The following is a 17,807-nucleotide window of genomic DNA, read 5'->3' on the forward strand; positions in this document are numbered from 1 at the left end:
GTGTGTGTGTGGGGGGGAGAGAGAGAGAGAAGAATGTGTGTGCGTGTGTGTAAATGTATGTGTGAGTGAGTGAGAGAGAGTGTGTACATGTATGTATACTAAGTTGTAATAGACAAAACATTGCTATCTCCTGATTTAGAATCACTTGTTCTACACAAAGCTCCTATAATTACAATGATTTTTGTGTTTATGTTCTGAATACTGGAAGAAACTTAAAAATAGATCAGCAAAGACAGCATAAATGTTCTTCAGCAATAAATGCAGAAATGATACGATTCTTTCTGACAGCATATACATAGATTTTATAAAGCAAGAGTATATAAAGTTATTAAGAAGCATTACCAAATTCTGAGTCAATACCATGCTGATGAAGAAAAATATATTTCTTTTACAAATAAACTTTCTTTAACAATCTTGTCACTGTTTAAAATTCTTTGTCTATCAAGAGTATATTCTTGTATATATAAAATGGCTGTGGATTTTCGAAGCTATCTTAACATTACGAAATCGTAAAACCATCTTAGGTTATGATGCCATCACAGCACAAACGATAGCAATGTTATAGGTTATGATGGTTTTATGATTTCGTAGTGCTAAGATTGCTTCAAAAATATGGATCCTGGATTTAATTTTTGTTTAAACAGAGAATACAAAACAAGTTTCCATTTACGAGTGTGTTTTCACCAGTACATCATGAGCAAAACATATTATATAACTGTAGATGTGTGTTAACTTTTTAATGTACGGTAGTGTTTTCTATGACAGATTTCTTTAATTCTGATATACAGTGGTCTCTGTCCAAACCGGAATCTATGTAATACAGATTCCTGTGTAAAACAGCATGATTTCAAAGTCCCCTCCAGTTCGAGCTGGGTGATAGTAACATTTCTGGTTGAGTATCGGTATCGGTATTTTACGGGTAATTTACCTAGGTATCGGTGCAGTATTTGGTATTGACAAAATACCTTTACTGATATCGAACATTGTTTTGTTATTTTTATTTTTTTAGGGGTGGGGGTATACCTGGCTCTAAATGCATGCTTGCATAATGGGCATATAATTTTGTAATCCAATATTGGTACTTTGAGATTTGCTCGGTATGGTAAATCGGTATTGACCAAATGGTATATATGATATACCACCCAGCTATACCTCCAGTGACAACAGCTTGGGAAACAGCTGTGTGATATATACATATACCAGCACATTTCATCAGTTAATCCCCCTTGAATCCAGTTTAGACATTGTCCACTGTATTTAGTTAGTAAAATAAATATGCACATGTATTCAGCCATGACAGTGATGTTCAAGTGAAGCAGAACACAAAACAAGGGTTAAAATAACAGGAAGCCATACACATTGTATCCACTCTCACTGGATTTGACGAGGACACTATGAAAAGAACAAGAAAATAAGAGCATAAAAAACAACAACCAGCAATAAACAAAGATAAAAAATACAATAAAATACAACACTTATATATATATATATATATACATAATTTTATGTATACCATTTAAGGTTTATAAATGAAAATATTTCCTTATGTTGAGTACAATGAGCCTAAATAATTCACAATATGTTTGTTGTACTTTTAATAAATATTATTCAGTTCTAAACATGAGTGCAGATATTAAAAGAAAAGTATACATTAAAGTTTACACACAAAAAGAAAAAAATATATATATCAAACTTTATAAAAATTAAGAAATATGATTACACAATACAGCTGACAATATTTTCACAGACAAATATATACCGTATATCACAAAACTACTTATAGACTGACGACAAAAACAGCCCGACAAAATAAATAATAATAAAAAAAGGTATCATTTTAAATTGATTATCCACATACTTTTCCTCTGTTCTGCTTATGAGAGCAATGCGTCCATAATCCCAAGCAAGCTTCCTCAGAAATGTAAACAATAAAAGCAGCACCTGCAAAACGACAAAAATATTGTATTAAAATGCAACATGCAAGTATGCTGCTGATGAGGAAAGTTATTTTCATGTTTATATCCAATTAAGGTACAAGCACACCATTCTAACACACCTCAGCCATCTGTGGGTTAGTGGTTAGTCACTAGTGGTTAGTGGGAGAGAATAGGGTGTAGTGGCCTTACACCTATATGTACTTATTGAGTCAGTAGGATCTGGTACCGAGATTCGAACCCAGTACCTACAAGCCTTAAGTCTTATGACTAACCACTATACAACCGACGCTGGTTGCTGCATACTTACCACGATTTTCACATAAATACCTTTCTCCAGATCACATCCCAAATTCATCCATCCAATCATTTGTCCACACTTAAGCAGTCAACTATACAAATCCATCCAACTGCCTATTCATCCAGTAATATGCCTATTTTCTGTATATTTTATATACTGACCTTCTGTAGTATATTCATCCATTCATTAACCATACTTTCACCTGTCCATTCTTCTGTTTCTCCATCCATCTATATAACCATCTTCCATCTTTCCATTCTTCTATCAATCTTTCCATTCTTCTATCAATCTTTCCATTCATCTATCCATCTAACCATAATTTCCATCCGTGTACCCAATCACCATCTTTTCATTCATCTATCAATCATACACATTCTCTGGTCTCTACATCTATATAACCATACTTTCCATCCATCTATCTACCGTATATACATCTATTCAGCCAGTGTATTCATCTTCTATTCTTCCATCCATCCAACAATATAATAGATATACCTATCTTCTATTCATCCATCTATACAATGGATGTAGTTATCTTACCATATACACGTTCTATCCATCCATCTAGTTATACAACCATATATCTTCTATCCAACCATATACCCAATTTCTATTTGTTCACTAAGCTATTCAACCATGTACCCATCTTCTATTCATTCATCAATCTATTCAAACATGTACATATCTTTTATTCATTCTTCTAGCTATTCAACCATATACTTATCTTCTATTCATTCTTCTAGTTATCCAACTATGTACCAGCTATTCATCCATATACTAATCTTCTATTTATTCTTCTAGTTATTCAGCCATATACCCATCTTCTATTCATTCATCCATCTATCCATTCAACCATGAACCTATCTTCCATTCATTCATCAAGCTACCAGTATTCAACCATATACACATCTTCTATTCATTCATCAAGCTATTCAACCATGTTGCCATCTTCTATTCATTCTGCGAGCTATTCAGCCATGCACCCATCTTCTATTCTGTTATGTCTGAATGCATCCACAAGTCCACACATATATAGAGATATACCAACTGCAGTAGATGTACTCACCACCCAGATGATGATGTTGATAATCAAGTTATCAGGTATCCCGGCATAGTCTGCAGTGAAAGAAGTGAATGTCTTGTTGTGAGGACTGCAGGAAGACATCTTGTCTTTCACTCAGGACACACGCTCAATATCCAAATAGATTTCCAACATTATAGCAGCCTCTGTAACAGATAGACATTACCACACCTAATGAGATACATTAGCATAATAAAAGGGCTGGGTACTGAAGTATTGTACACATTAAGTATATGTAAATCTGGTAATTGAATAATGTTGGTTACTATTATAATAGCATTCAGTGTGCATACTAACAGCTCTCTTGTCCAGTAAAGGATCGCCTTAGGAGTGGCAGTCCTCCTACACATGAGGCACTAGATAAAGATTCAAGGAATCATCCACTATTTTGCCAAATACCCATTCAACTCAGCATTGTGCAGATACAGTTTTGATTGCGGGTAACAATGTGTTGTCATTCAGATTAAGTTAAAAATATCTTCTCTTGTATTAGCACCGTGACCATACTGTTTAACAAATTAAAAATTGTTAAAATAATTAAAATATACACTATGCTACATGTACAAACTGCAATACACATTAGTTAATTTCTGTAATGTGAATTTCAGTTTATATATGTATAGTTTATTTTAATGCAGCGTTGTTCATTTTGATTGCTGTAACAATTTGAAAAATATTTTTTGTTATATTAATGGGGTTTCCACACTGGCCTTTTCATACAGGCAATTATATCACCATGAATGACCCAGAACAACTCACTTCAGACTTTATTTTTCATTTAGCTTGCCATGACCGATATGATGTAAGTCATTTATTACATATTTATATATCTTTTCTGGTGGACCCATTGGGCTATATTTCATTCCAGCAAATGCACCACAATTAGTATATCAAAGGTCATGGTATGTGCTATCCTTTATGTGGGATGGTAAAGATCCCTGCACATTAATTCATTCTATATTTTACCTGACAAAACAGAGTAAAAATATGACTTTTATTGTTTTTAATGAAGCAGGTTTCCTTTCTAAGACTATATGACAGAATTACCAAATGTTTGACATACAACAGCCGATTATTAATAAATCAATGTGCTATAGTGTTGTTAAAAAAAAAAAAAACCACTTTTTTTTTCTGGTGGAAGCTTCTTTTTCAGCAAGTTGGCACCTAACGGAAAAAAACAAATTAACTTGTATCACCCTAAGCTCTATAGCTACAAGTATGTATGTACTGTTATATTCTAAACCTCTGCCAATCAGATCAATGCCACTCAGTAATTATGGTTGCTATGGAAATGTGTACACATGGTATTTGTCAATTACTAGAAGTACAATGCCATGATTAAAACAAGTTTCCACAGTAATAAATCGTGAAATACAATTTATTAGTTAGCTATTACAGTAAGGCCACATAATTTTTTTTTACCTGTTTACAATCGACCCATTTTAATATATTTTTCCAGGTAGGGATGGAGGTTTTTATTTTTATTTTGTATTTTGTATGTAGAATGGCGGAGTGCAGGAAGAAGACACATCTAACGAATTGTTAACACTATTGATAGACAGACAAAGGCATGTTTTAACCTATTCATTCACTCCATCGCAAGACTTGTATTTACATGATAGTGACTGAACAGAAAACAAAACAAATGGCATCGATGTTAATGTGCAGGAGCAAGTGGTATATCCTTTGATAGAAAATTGATGTCATGATGAAGTTCGTTGGTGATTGCGCAATAACTATAATAGGCGGGAAAACATTGTGTTGAGTTTTTACTTTATTTGAAAAGTTTATGAAAAAAAAAAATATATATATTTGGAGGTTGGGTGCATTTCTCAGGTCAGGCGGAGATGCTAAACAAGTCATTTTTTATGTGGCCTAATTGTAACTTATATATAATATGTATATATAAACCTGTACAACCTCACTCTGAATAATAACATAATATTGTGTATTAAGGACACTGCATGGTTACCAGATAGATGGATGGATGGGAAAATGTGCACAAATCAGTATTAGAAAAGCTCAACTGACAAACATTATAGCAGAGCTCAAAAAGTATAATAATTATTATATTAACAGATTTATGGCACTTACATTTAGTGTACAATTGTAATCGAAGCATAACAAATTTAACAATAACAAGGATATAATATTAACTAATTTATAGTGTTCAAAGATTTATTGCATATATATGCAGCAATTAGTTTTGTTAACGTGTCTTTAGTAAAATATTAGTAATTGTTTATGGCCTTGATAATGTTTCATTACTAGTATAGTAAAAAACATTTACAAGACAACCTTTAAAATCAAGTAACTATAACATTTAATTTGAATTACTAGTATATTACACACTTCATGTAAAAACTCATGCACATCTGTAAATTTGAGAGAGAGAGAGAGAGAGAGAGAGAGAGAGAGAGAGAGAGAGAGAGAGAGAGAGAGAGAGAGAGAGAGAGAGAGAGAGAGAGAGAGAGAGAGAGAGAGCGAGCGAGAGAGAGAGAGCGGGGGGAGATGGAGGATAATATATTATATATCAAAATATCACACATGATTCTTATTAAAAACAGCTATTAATTATGCCAAGCTAAATATAAATATATTCTATCATTATAATAAATAGTATTTGCTTTAACCTGATCAAATCTGACTCATTACTTTTGCCAACAGTATTTCTTTTACTTCATTTTTAAGTCAGGTAACATCAACGGAAACATTTTTTAAATGTCTTCACAGCAGATTTCACTACACTTCCATGATTTACTAGTCTTCTACATGTAGTTTCCTTAGAAACCCAGTACACACAGACATTACATAATATATGAAGCACAATGAAGGATGAAGTTTTATCTTTGGGTTACTGTAATAAAAATACATGTCCATGTCTAACTCGTACAGCTGACTAATCATTCACTCTAGGACAGGTCTACATGATGTGCACAGTGCACCATTGTCTTTCTCAATGTTACAGGACAGATTTATCATTCAACTTAGCCTCAGTAAAATCAGTCTGCTTTTAATTAGCTAAGTTACTGCTGGCACCTGTGTAGCTGCACATCAAGCGAATGCTTTACCACTGGACTATGTCCTGCCCCTATCAGTACAGAATAGAACCTCTCTAAACCAGATACCCCTAATAAATGGATTTGTTTTAAGCGGTGTTCAGTTTAGATGGGTTTTAATGTATAAATGTCTGGCCTGAAGGAAAAGAAAAGTTTGTTTAACAACACCCCAGCATGTTTTTATACCGTGACTCCATGGTATATGTTTACTGTGATACTTAGTCTATACATGTACATACAGTACCTCTGCATATCACCTCATACAGGTACATTCAGGAGTCTGTCTATACATTTTTTCTGTCTGTCTGTCTATCTGTCTATCTATCTGTCTGTCTCACAGTTTGATATCCAATACGGTAGTTGCATGTAATTTTTGTGTTGGATGTCACTGGATGACACTTCACTCTAAACAGAGCACACATCTGCATACCACCTCATACAGGTTCATGTATGCTACTCCTAAGTAACAGTAGCAGGAAATCTGTTCTATGCAGCATTTGCCCTATGCACAGACAGAAAGACCTTTCATATACAATTTCAATGAGGTGTTGGTTGGAATTCTTCTTAATTAGTCCACCAGTAAAAGGTGCTGTATTACAGTTACAACAAACATATGTTGCTATTTTGTTATATTTATTTGTAATAAATAAATACAAAATACTCAATCCTATTCATGATCTTCGCATAAATAACTCAGGAATATTGACACTACATGTGCCTAAGGTGATTATACGCTGTGTAAACACAGTGGAATTTAGTACAACTAGATTCCCATCATATCACATCATAACAAATCTCATGAATAAATAAATGAATCCATGTTGACTGGATAGGGCCATTAGAGACAGACGAGTTGTACAATGACAGCAAATTTGTAAGGAACATCCCCATGCGGTGACATTATGGGAAGGAAGGAAATGTTTCAGTTAATGACGCACACAACACTGTGGCATCAGACATATGGTTAAGGACCACACAGACATAGAGAGAGGTAACCTGTTGTCGCCACTTCATGGGCTACTCTTTTCGATTAGCAGCAAGGGATCTTTTATATGAACCATCCCATAGACAGGATAGTACATACCATGGCCTTTGTTACACCAGTTGTGGAGCACTGGCTGGAGCGAGAAATAGCCCAATGGGGCCACTGATGGGGATCAATCCTAAACTGACCGCACATCAAGTGAGTGCTTTACCACTGGGTTACGTCCCACCCCTTGACATTATGGGATATTCGCCTTGACCTTTCTACTATTAAATGCAATTATTTAGCTGTAATTAATTTACCATAATAAAAATAATTTTTAAAATTAAAATTACATGGTTTTGCTAACCCCCCCCACAACATAACAAAAAAACTCACACATTTTGTCGAGTATTAAAATTTGTATTATATTTATATATAGTCAGGTATTATATTTTCATTGTATTCTTAAATTTGTTGACTGCACTAATCCATGTATAATTTAATTTAGTAAGACAAACATTAAAATTCAACCCTAATATTTTTTATGTGTGAGAATTAGTCATTAAGGTGAGACACCTCCATTAATTACTCCATGCAATTCAATACAATTTCTGTCAGAATATATTCTGTGAAAAATACAGCACTGTCGAGAGGGTCATGTGACTACTAATTTTAGAGAATATGCTCTCAACTGACAAGTATAATGTAAAAAATCAACATATGTTGACCACAATTTTTTTTCAGTTAACAGCCCTCATGCCTGAGCACTGACTTGTGTTGCTGTTATACAAAGTGACACTATACCACTTGCAGTTGTTATTAGTTATCAGTAGTACTACAGTAAAGTACACTTATAATGAACATGTTTAGAATGAACTATTTGCATAGAACGAACTGATTGTAAAGTCCTATTCTGTCTCCCTATATATTAATAACCAATTTATAGAAATGTGTACAACAAACTACTGCTATAACAAACTAACTATCATGATCCCTTCCGGTTTGTTATACGAGTACTTTACTGTACACATAACAAGTAACTTCAAATCAATGGGGTATTTCAATATTACAGAGATCAACCTATGTGTAATCATCAAAGAAAGATTTCAAAAAACAAATCAGATTTTTGTAGTATATTTTTTTATGAGGAACTATATTTCCTAAACCGGACTATATGTAATAGAATATCAGGTTACTACGTTTTGGTATCCTGGTTACTTGGCGAGGTTTAGATAATGGTGTAACAGGCAAGCTTCAGTGAGCCTTTTATACCATTATGGAACCGAGCAAAATAACAACGATATTAACGTAGTAACCAGATTTTTTTTTTTTATCATGCAACCCCTTTCAATTTTTTTTTTTTTTATATGTTTCAGTCAAAAGCAGTATAGTAACTATTAGTTTATTGTGTAGAAACTACTACCAGAAGTCGGGACAATACCAGGTGTCCGAAAGCATCTTGGGAACGGCATAGCCAGCCAGAGTTATGTGTTTCCAAATTTTAAATAAAATACTTTGATTATATTTCAAAGTCTGTTGTGTCACATTACAATTTGTGTACCTTTTTCTGTGAAAATAAACTCAAGTTTATGTGTGACCTAAAGAAGATCTACATCACTGGCTGCTTGTGACTGTGATGTCAGATGCTGTTCCAATGTAAACATTCTTTGCAGGAAGCTACTTGCTTTTTTTTTTGTTTCAAAATGTTTCATTCAAAACATTGGCTAGTTCTGAATGGGAGCAAATAAAGAGAATTGAAAAATAAGAGGTAATTTGACATTACAGGAAGTATAAATGCTATATTTCTTTATGCAGTTCAACAATTATTGCTGAAAATGGATCTTTGAAAATGAGAAAACGACCTACCTGAAAATCGGCCATATATCTGTCATGCGCACAACTCATTTCCTAGTGACTGATAACACTTCAAATTATCATGTAGGGGTTATCAGATTACAGGAAGCATGGTTGCATGATAATAACCTGCTACAATTAACAGCACATTTCATTTCAACTTATTTTCGTGCTTATATCCAATTAAGTTTCAAGTACGCTGTCCTGGACACACATCTCAGCTATCTGGGCTGTCTGTCCAGGACAGAGGGTTAGTTGTTAGTTGGTCAGTGGTTAGTGAGAGAGAAGCTAGAGGGTGTAGCAGTCTTACACCTACCCATTGAGCCCTTCAGAACTCGCTCTGGATTGGAGCCAGTACCGGGCTGCGAACCCTGTACCTACCAGCCTGTAGTCCTATGGCTTAACCACTGTGCCACTGAGGCTGGTTCGACACAACAAAGGGTGGTGTATTGTCTTAACTTGCTTGACAACTCATTTCTGTATGTTTGGCCTACATACTAAACTGCAGTCTATATGCACGTTCATGTATACATTTACAATACTCAATACACTTTATGTGTTATTCATTGTTTAAATTACTTTCCCATACACTTTATGTTTACATTACAAGTACAACATACTGTAACACATTCATACTCAAGTATTCATTTTTTAAATTTACTTTCTGTATGACATATATACAAAACCATATTTTAAAATGAGTTCAGTTATTGCTGTGTGTTTGATAACATTGTGCTGACTAAGCAATTATAGTGGCTACTTATCACAAGTCCAGGTTAATACATACACAATCATGTACAAGTATGTCAAGATTATACACACAAACTCTCTTTTGCCAATGACATTACTTCTGGTTAGGACAAACAGTTTCAAACTTTTAAAAAGGGAGTAAAACTATAATCTTGAGAAAATTCTAAAGCACTATAGAATTTGTGGGAAATATTTAGAATATCTTAGATCTTATTGGACCCTATCTCAACTCCTGTCCCCAATCATACATCCAGAATAAGATCAACATTTTAAAATATATACACTACCAGTACAAGCACACGTGTCAGAACAAGAAGAAATAATCTTCATTAATTAAAGGACATTCTGTTGGCAACAACATTTATAATTACCAATATTGTTTTCTTTGCAAATACATTCTCAATATGAATACATGCATATGTAGGTACCAATGTTTATATATACAATGTATCTAAATATCAGAAAAAGTTTGTTTTATTTAATACTATACTACTAGCTGCTATTGATGTTAAACATTTAGTAAATCTGACATATATATTCTCCAGAGGAAACCCACTACATTTTTGCAACGGATCTTTTATATGCACTTTGTCAGAGAAATGACGGCACATACCACAAACTTTGACATAAAAGTTGTGGGGTACTGTTGGTCATCGAGGAGGTTCTTATACACCTCAAGCAACTCTGGTGACTGACTAAGCAAAATTCTGCCACCATCTGTAGAAAGTCTGCCTATCTGTCTATATTTTGTCTGCCAGTTTGTGTCTCTCCAATATGATATCCAATAGTTGATGTATGTTAAGTGCTGGGGTGTTATTAAACATTAATCAATTAATTCATTATCCCTATTGATCTCTCTATACACTGGTGAAAATATAACATCCAGCATAAAAACGGTTCTCCAATAATATCCCAAAACAAACAATCAAACAGAGCTCGCATAAAGAAAAAAAAAACTCGGGCAAATCATATCAGTACCAATCTAATCATTCAGCCATGTGCTAGATCACAGAAGAAATTGTGAGAGCAAACATTTGTTACAAACAGTAGCTGAATAGGTCAGAACACTTGCTTTATAATGCACTACAATCAATAGAATTCTGCCCATTGATAGCATTCTTCAATGTTTATCTGCAATTTCTGCTTCAGATTCCAATAAACTGTGAATGGCATCAAGTGATAGTTCTAATTAGCAGCAATGAAATGCAGTATTTGGTGTTTTGTATCCCAGTGAAAGGGGATTATACCTATCTATACAACTAGAACATTTCAACCAGACCATGTATAGTGTTACATAGTGACAGATACTTCATCAAGAAAACAGTCTTTTTCTAATGAGTTCAAGCATAAAATCAAATCAAATTATGATCAATGTACTAGCATGGATTAACAAGGTAAAGGATGAAAAACAACTAATCAGCATTCAGACTATTTGAAATGACTAAACTCAGTCAGAGTTTAAGCAAAACTATATGAATTAAAATAAGCTTTTCTTCTAAATTATTGTCAAACATCTCTGCTTGGTATGTACATGTTGTAGATATGAACCTTTATCTACAGACAGTTATATATACACTTGAATCCCGTTGGCTCGAAACCCGTCATTGCTCGAGAAAGTGTTTGACCCATCAGGTTGTTCGACCTAACCATTTGGTCAACAACATGTAAGTGTAACTTGGGACTTCGTTTTTGGTGCGAGCTTTGCGTAATATATACATATAAAATTATACAGTGAAACCCCACCTAATGACCATCCCACTATAAAGACCAGTATTTTAAAGAACAGAATATTTTCTTATTGTTTTATAGTAAAACTACTCCAATATTAAGACCACCTCGCTATTACAGATTATGACCAGTGAAGTCAGACCCAATGTGTTGGTCAAACAAGTAATTAAATAGTATGATGTTTATTTCATTGGAAAGAGAAAGGTATATTTGAACTAGGAAAGACATGGTTAATTCTGAAATTTCTTTATTGTATAACTTGCACACAATAATGTTGGAAAGCAACAGTTACACAGAGTGAAATGTTTTTTATGAAAGTAATTTAAATGCCATACCATCCAAACACTTTAATTTTCACAGAAATTAGCAACTGGAAACAAATGCAATGATTATGTACAGTCAGTCAAGTGAGACAAAAGTCACACATTCGTATTACCTTTGGGACAGAGCTAGTAGACGTCCTAAAACATTGGGAGGGTGTCATTTGTCCAGACAGTTGTTAATCTCTATTGTGTGAATATGAAGAAAAAGAAAGAGTCCAAGCTCATTCATAACTGAACCAGACTTGACACTTGGTTATTCGGTTCAATTTAAATGCCAATACACTGTCATTACCTATTACTTTTCTCAGTTTAGAGACACTGGAATGGAAGAAAGAAGGAAGGAAATGTTTTATTTAATGACGCACTCAACACATATGGTTAAGGACCACACAGCTATTGAGAGAGGAAACTCACTGTCACCACTTCATGGGCTACTCTTTTCGATCACTGGAAAGGACGATGGGACGTAAAATTCACAATCAATATTTACTAAACATTCATAATTTTAAATGTTGGTAGTTCGGTATTACAACCACACCACTATAATTAAGACCAATTTTAATAAGTCTCGCCGATAGTCACAACAGCAGAGTTTTACTGTATATATCTGATGTCATGTTGCCATTTATATATATACAGACATGTAGTATCACAAATAACTGTCAATAGCTGGCAAAAGGTTTAAATATAAGCTAGCTATTCATATATACATTTTGTAAACCACTATCAAGTGAAAAATCACATTAAATGCATGCACGTCACCTGCTATTCCATTTTTAATACATATATTTTAAACGTATCAATCTTCATTAATTATATTAATTCCCCTATGATGAAATTAAAATACATCAAATTGGAAATATTTATAATTTATTTGTATCAACTCTTACAAACGGGGCAGGTTGTAGCCCAACTGCAGTGGTAAAGCGCTCTCCTGATGTGCGATCAGTCTAGGATTGATCCCCGTCAGTGGGCTATTTCTCATTCCAGCAAATGCACCACAAATCATATATCAAAGGCTGTGGTATGTGTTATCCTTTTTGTGGGATGCATGATGCATATAAAAAGATCCCTTGCTATTAATGAAAAAATATAGCAGATTTCATCTCTAAGACTAATTCAAAAGTGCCATGTTTCAACATCCAATAGCAGATGATTAATAAAATCAATGTACTCATTGTTAAACAAAATAAACTGTTTAACTCTTACAAAAGTGGAACATTTACACACAAAACCCCCTAAAACACAGTATTGGGATATATGCATGGTCTCACATCTTGAGACAATTTTCAAGATTCACAATATGCATGTGTACACACATATACAATTATACAATCTGAATGATTCTAAATAGTGTTAAAGGATTTTTGTTCATGATCTGTGGATGATCAGTATTCTATATTTAAACTTGTTTCCACAAAGCACAAGTGAGTGTTCCATTGGTCATCAAAAGAGATTTAATTTACTTCCCAGTTTCATTTGTGCACCAGCTGAGTGTGCTACTCATGAATGCATTCAGCAACATTCAACAAGGACTTGATCGATAATGTGGGTCAAGGTAACGTGAAAACTGTCATGTACTGCAGTGTGACATCAGCTAGCTACATACTAGTACATACTGGACAGTGGAATAAGAATACATGTACATAGATGTACAGTCCAACTAAAACAACAACTCTGTACTAATAGAAAGGTTTTGTATCCACACCATTAGAAAGAAATGTTTTATTTAATGATGCACTCAACACATTTATTTATGGTTATATGGCGTTGCACATATGGTTAAGGACCACACAAATATTGAGGGAGGAAACCCGCTGTCACCACTTCATGGGCTACTCTTTTCGATTAGCAGCATGGGATCTTTTATATGCACCATCCCATAGACAGGATAGCACATACCACAGCCTTTGATGTACCAGTCGTGGTGCACTGGCTGGAGCGAGAAATAGCCCAATGGGCCCACTGACGGGGATCGATCCCAAACCGACTGTGCATCAAGTGAGTGCTTTACTACTGGGCTACGTCTCACCCCGTGGAATAAAAATACATGTACATATATGTAGAGTCCATCTAAAACGACAACTCTGAACTAATAGAAAGGTTTCATATCCACACCTTTAGTGAATATTACAGATAATCTTACACACGTAACTACATACATTTACAATGCTTGAACACATGCGTTTAAGAACAAACACTTCTTAGAGCACAGCTGAATTTCTAGTCCAATAGGAGCTTCATATTTGGTCACGTGAACTACATTTATATCCTGATAAAGTACTTCAGACATTCACTTTATAAGCGGTATTGCTGCACGTGCAGTCATAACGATTTTGGCTCTGCTCTAAGACAGTTAGAGGACGAGTAACAATACTTTATCGGCGTATAAAGGTAGTGTCGCACGAGAAAACGCTCGGCTAACGCCTCGCCTTTGTCTCGTGCGACACTACCTTTATACGCCGATAAAGTATTGTTACTCGTCCTCTAACTATTACATAAATTCTGCCCAATATGATTCAGTGACAGTATTAATTGTTTACCTAATTTTGCATATTGGCAGAGTTATGGTGACATATTCTCAGCAGTGTTACTTACATGTATTTGTATTTTTAAAATTATATATTAGTCATGAAATTTGTTACATGTAGCAGGCCTTTTAATCGTAAAGAGTGGGAAGCAAATTACTGTGACATCACCAACTATACTCATTATTTTATGACCTATTATTATCCTTAACAGTAATGGTGGGGTTGCAAAAACTCTCTATTATACATGTTGTACAGTATAGTCAGTACAGTGAATCCGGTCTAAACTGGATCATGCCGGGGACCTAATATTAATCAGATTTAGATAGGATCCAGTGTTTAAAGGGTTGCGTTTTAGAATTTAGAACATTGGAGATCATGAAACGTGGCCGGTTTTGACAGGATTTCGGTTTGTTCAGGGTCCGGTTTAGACAGGTTTCACTGTATAACAAACCTGTGACATTTATATACTCAAAATGTTAATATACTGTTGATATTTATACTTTGCATAGCTCTTTACACACTGTTTTGACATTGGAATTTTTATATATTGATGTTGATCATCAATACATTCATATTATTACCATTGTTACACACCCAAAAGCCGATGTCTTTTTGTGCCTAGGTATCATTAACCATTCATTCATTCATTCATTGGTATGACAAGGGTGGTTTGTGGGAGTGGATTATAGTACAGTAAATCTTTCCAGTGAATATCAAAGGCGGTGGTATGTGCTATCCTGTCTGTGGGAAAGTGCATATAAAAGATCCCTTGCTGCATCAGAAAAAAATGTAGTGGGTTTCCTCTGACTATATGTGAAAATTACCAAATGTCTGACATCCAATAGCCAATGTTTAATGAATCAATGTGCTCTAGTGGTGCCGTTAAACAAACCAAACTTTTATTTTAACTTTCCAGTGAATGTCAGATACAATTTTTAAGTCGCATGTATACATGTATAATGCTCCTTTTTTTTTCTTCTTTCCTTTGGTAGAACTTTAATTCAACAATTTTAAGCTAGCCATGAATCACTTATAAAAATGATATGTATACAACCGTAGTTCAGTGAATGGGCTAATTATTTTTAATTCCAACTAGTGGTATCCAAACTATAATAATAATAATAATAATAATAATAATACAAAAGTTTAAAAAATAAAAAAATAGATAATAATAATGGTTGGGGAAATAAAAAAAAACTTGCAAGCATTACAACCATGTGACAACAGTATAATTTCTTACAAGTGTTACAACTACCTTACAACCCAAACCTGTACATCATAATATTACATGTAATTACCCAAACTAAAAAAATCCTGCAAAACTAAGGTTTTGTACTCACAGACTAGAAATAGAAATGGGATGCTACACAGATGCTGAAGCAAAATACAGACTACATGTATGTCATCTGTGTAATCAGGGTAATAAATAAGTAAATAAATAAATAAATAAATGAAGGAATGATGGAATGAATGAAGGAAGAAAGGAAATGATTTATTTAACAACACACTCAACACATTTTATTTCCAGTTATATGGTGTTTGACATATGGTTAAGGACCACATAGATATTGAGAGGAAACCCGCTGTCACCACTTCATGGGTTACCCTTTTTGATTAGCAGTAAGGGATCTTTTATATGCACCTTTCCACAGACAGGATAGTACATACATGTACCACAGCCTTTGTTACAACCAGTTGTGGAACGAGAATGAATGAATGAATGTTTAACGACACCCCAGCACAAAAATTCACATTGGTAATTGTGTGTCAACCAAATGTAGATACATGAATAGGATAAAGACACTGTAATAAAATCTCCCTTAAACTCAAGCCTTAGGAACACCCTATATAAACGAAAGTAGAATATCACTGCCCTGTATTTACTGCCATAAAAATAACTGATTTAGAAAAACTAATTTCCTCCTAGACCTCTGGACATAATTCATTTAGTAAGCCAGTCATCTTTGCACCTGTATGTTTTCCTACAGACAGGTAGGACTGACAAGACCATCTACCTTAAAACACAGGATGTGAAGTTAGCAGGATTCCAGGCTTCCGTGAATCCCACATTTTAGGTTGGAAGCAAATGATTAGGAGATGGAATCGCAAATTGCCTATATTACATTATTTTTATGATTCCAGTGAAATCTTAAAAATTAATCCACAAATCCAATGTCTGGTATAAGTAGTCTAGCCATGTACTCTTATATTAGTTCCTGGCAAAAAGCCTATATGTAAATGTACTTATGTTTGAAAAATGAACATGTACTTTTATGTTTGAAAATATGCTATCTTTCTTTATATGATTCCAAAAGAAAAAAAAAACGATATGTCAATATTCATTTCATTTACTACATGAATCTCAGCAGAGTATATATAAGCTTTATAGTTTACAGTAAAAAGAACATCTACTGCTTCTTAACCGAGTCAAATTTTACATTCATAATTTTTTTTCCAAACATTGTCTATATCAACATCAACAATTTGTTTTTTAGAGGAGTGATTAATTATATTAATTATATATATATATATTATATATATATATATATATGCATGCTAGGGGAGCTAAATATATTACTCTCCTTCAAGTAGTCTCAGGGGAGTGATGGAGGAGTCAGTGATATAGCTCTCCTTAAACAAGACAGGTCTGTCTATCACACTAGTTTTGTACTGTAGCAATATTACAAATGTATGGTAAAGCAGCAGCATATTTTATAATAAAAAATAATCAAAATAAGATTTTTTAAAAAAAAAAAAATTAAATCCAAAATGCCAAAAATACTATAAATATTTGTGCTGTATACAAATCTAATTACTTTCTGTTGGTAAAACCATGAGGGTTCACTGAACCAGAAGCAATACTTGAAGAAACAATTTTCCATATTGTATGAAATGAATTCCTAAAACGACCAACCTCAATGGTCCACCCCCTCACTTTATCCCCAATCTGTGAGCTGTCCTGGAGTAAGTGTCACCACCAATTACTGCATGGCTCCTTTGCATGTCAGTCAAATTCTAAATTTGCCATTTGTTAGGATGCTTCTGCATGTGCACAAATACCACCATATGGATGTCATCTGAGGGTCACATAATTAAACATAATTACTACCGATGTGCATTCACAGGAAAACGTCCAGTGCACAGAGGCTAATCACGGGATAAAAAATATAATGACAACAATACCCATTAGGTGAAATAGCTGAAGGATCTGTTTCTAGCACCAATCGATTTATGCCCATTTATTGGCTGTTATTAACTGTTAAGGAAGTCAGTTGGTAT

At 34.1% G+C, this 17,807-nt stretch overlaps 1 protein-coding gene across 4 annotated transcripts in view; it reads right to left on the reverse strand.

Annotated features, from left to right (window-relative positions):
* Positions 1–17,807, reverse strand: part of LOC121371208 (calcium permeable stress-gated cation channel 1-like) — a 74,055-nt gene that overhangs the window by 33,873 nt on the left and 22,375 nt on the right. For 3 of the 4 annotated variants that reach the window (XM_041496929.1, XM_041496928.1, XM_041496927.1), the window contains exons 2-4: positions 3,302–3,462; positions 1,859–1,941; positions 1,357–1,392 (exon numbers count right to left, since the gene is read on the reverse strand). In XM_041496929.1, the coding sequence (XP_041352863.1) occupies positions 1,357–1,392; positions 1,859–1,941; positions 3,302–3,400 (218 nt within the window). In that variant the 5' untranslated portion in view covers positions 3,401–3,462. The remainder of the gene's footprint in view (positions 1–1,356; positions 1,393–1,858; positions 1,942–3,301; positions 3,463–17,807) is intronic. The other variant, XM_041496930.1, reaches the window with a different exon arrangement.

The sequence above is a fragment of the Gigantopelta aegis genome, chromosome 4 (assembly GCF_016097555.1).
Source record: "Gigantopelta aegis isolate Gae_Host chromosome 4, Gae_host_genome, whole genome shotgun sequence".
NCBI classification, from domain to species: domain Eukaryota; kingdom Metazoa; phylum Mollusca; class Gastropoda; order Neomphalida; family Peltospiridae; genus Gigantopelta; species Gigantopelta aegis.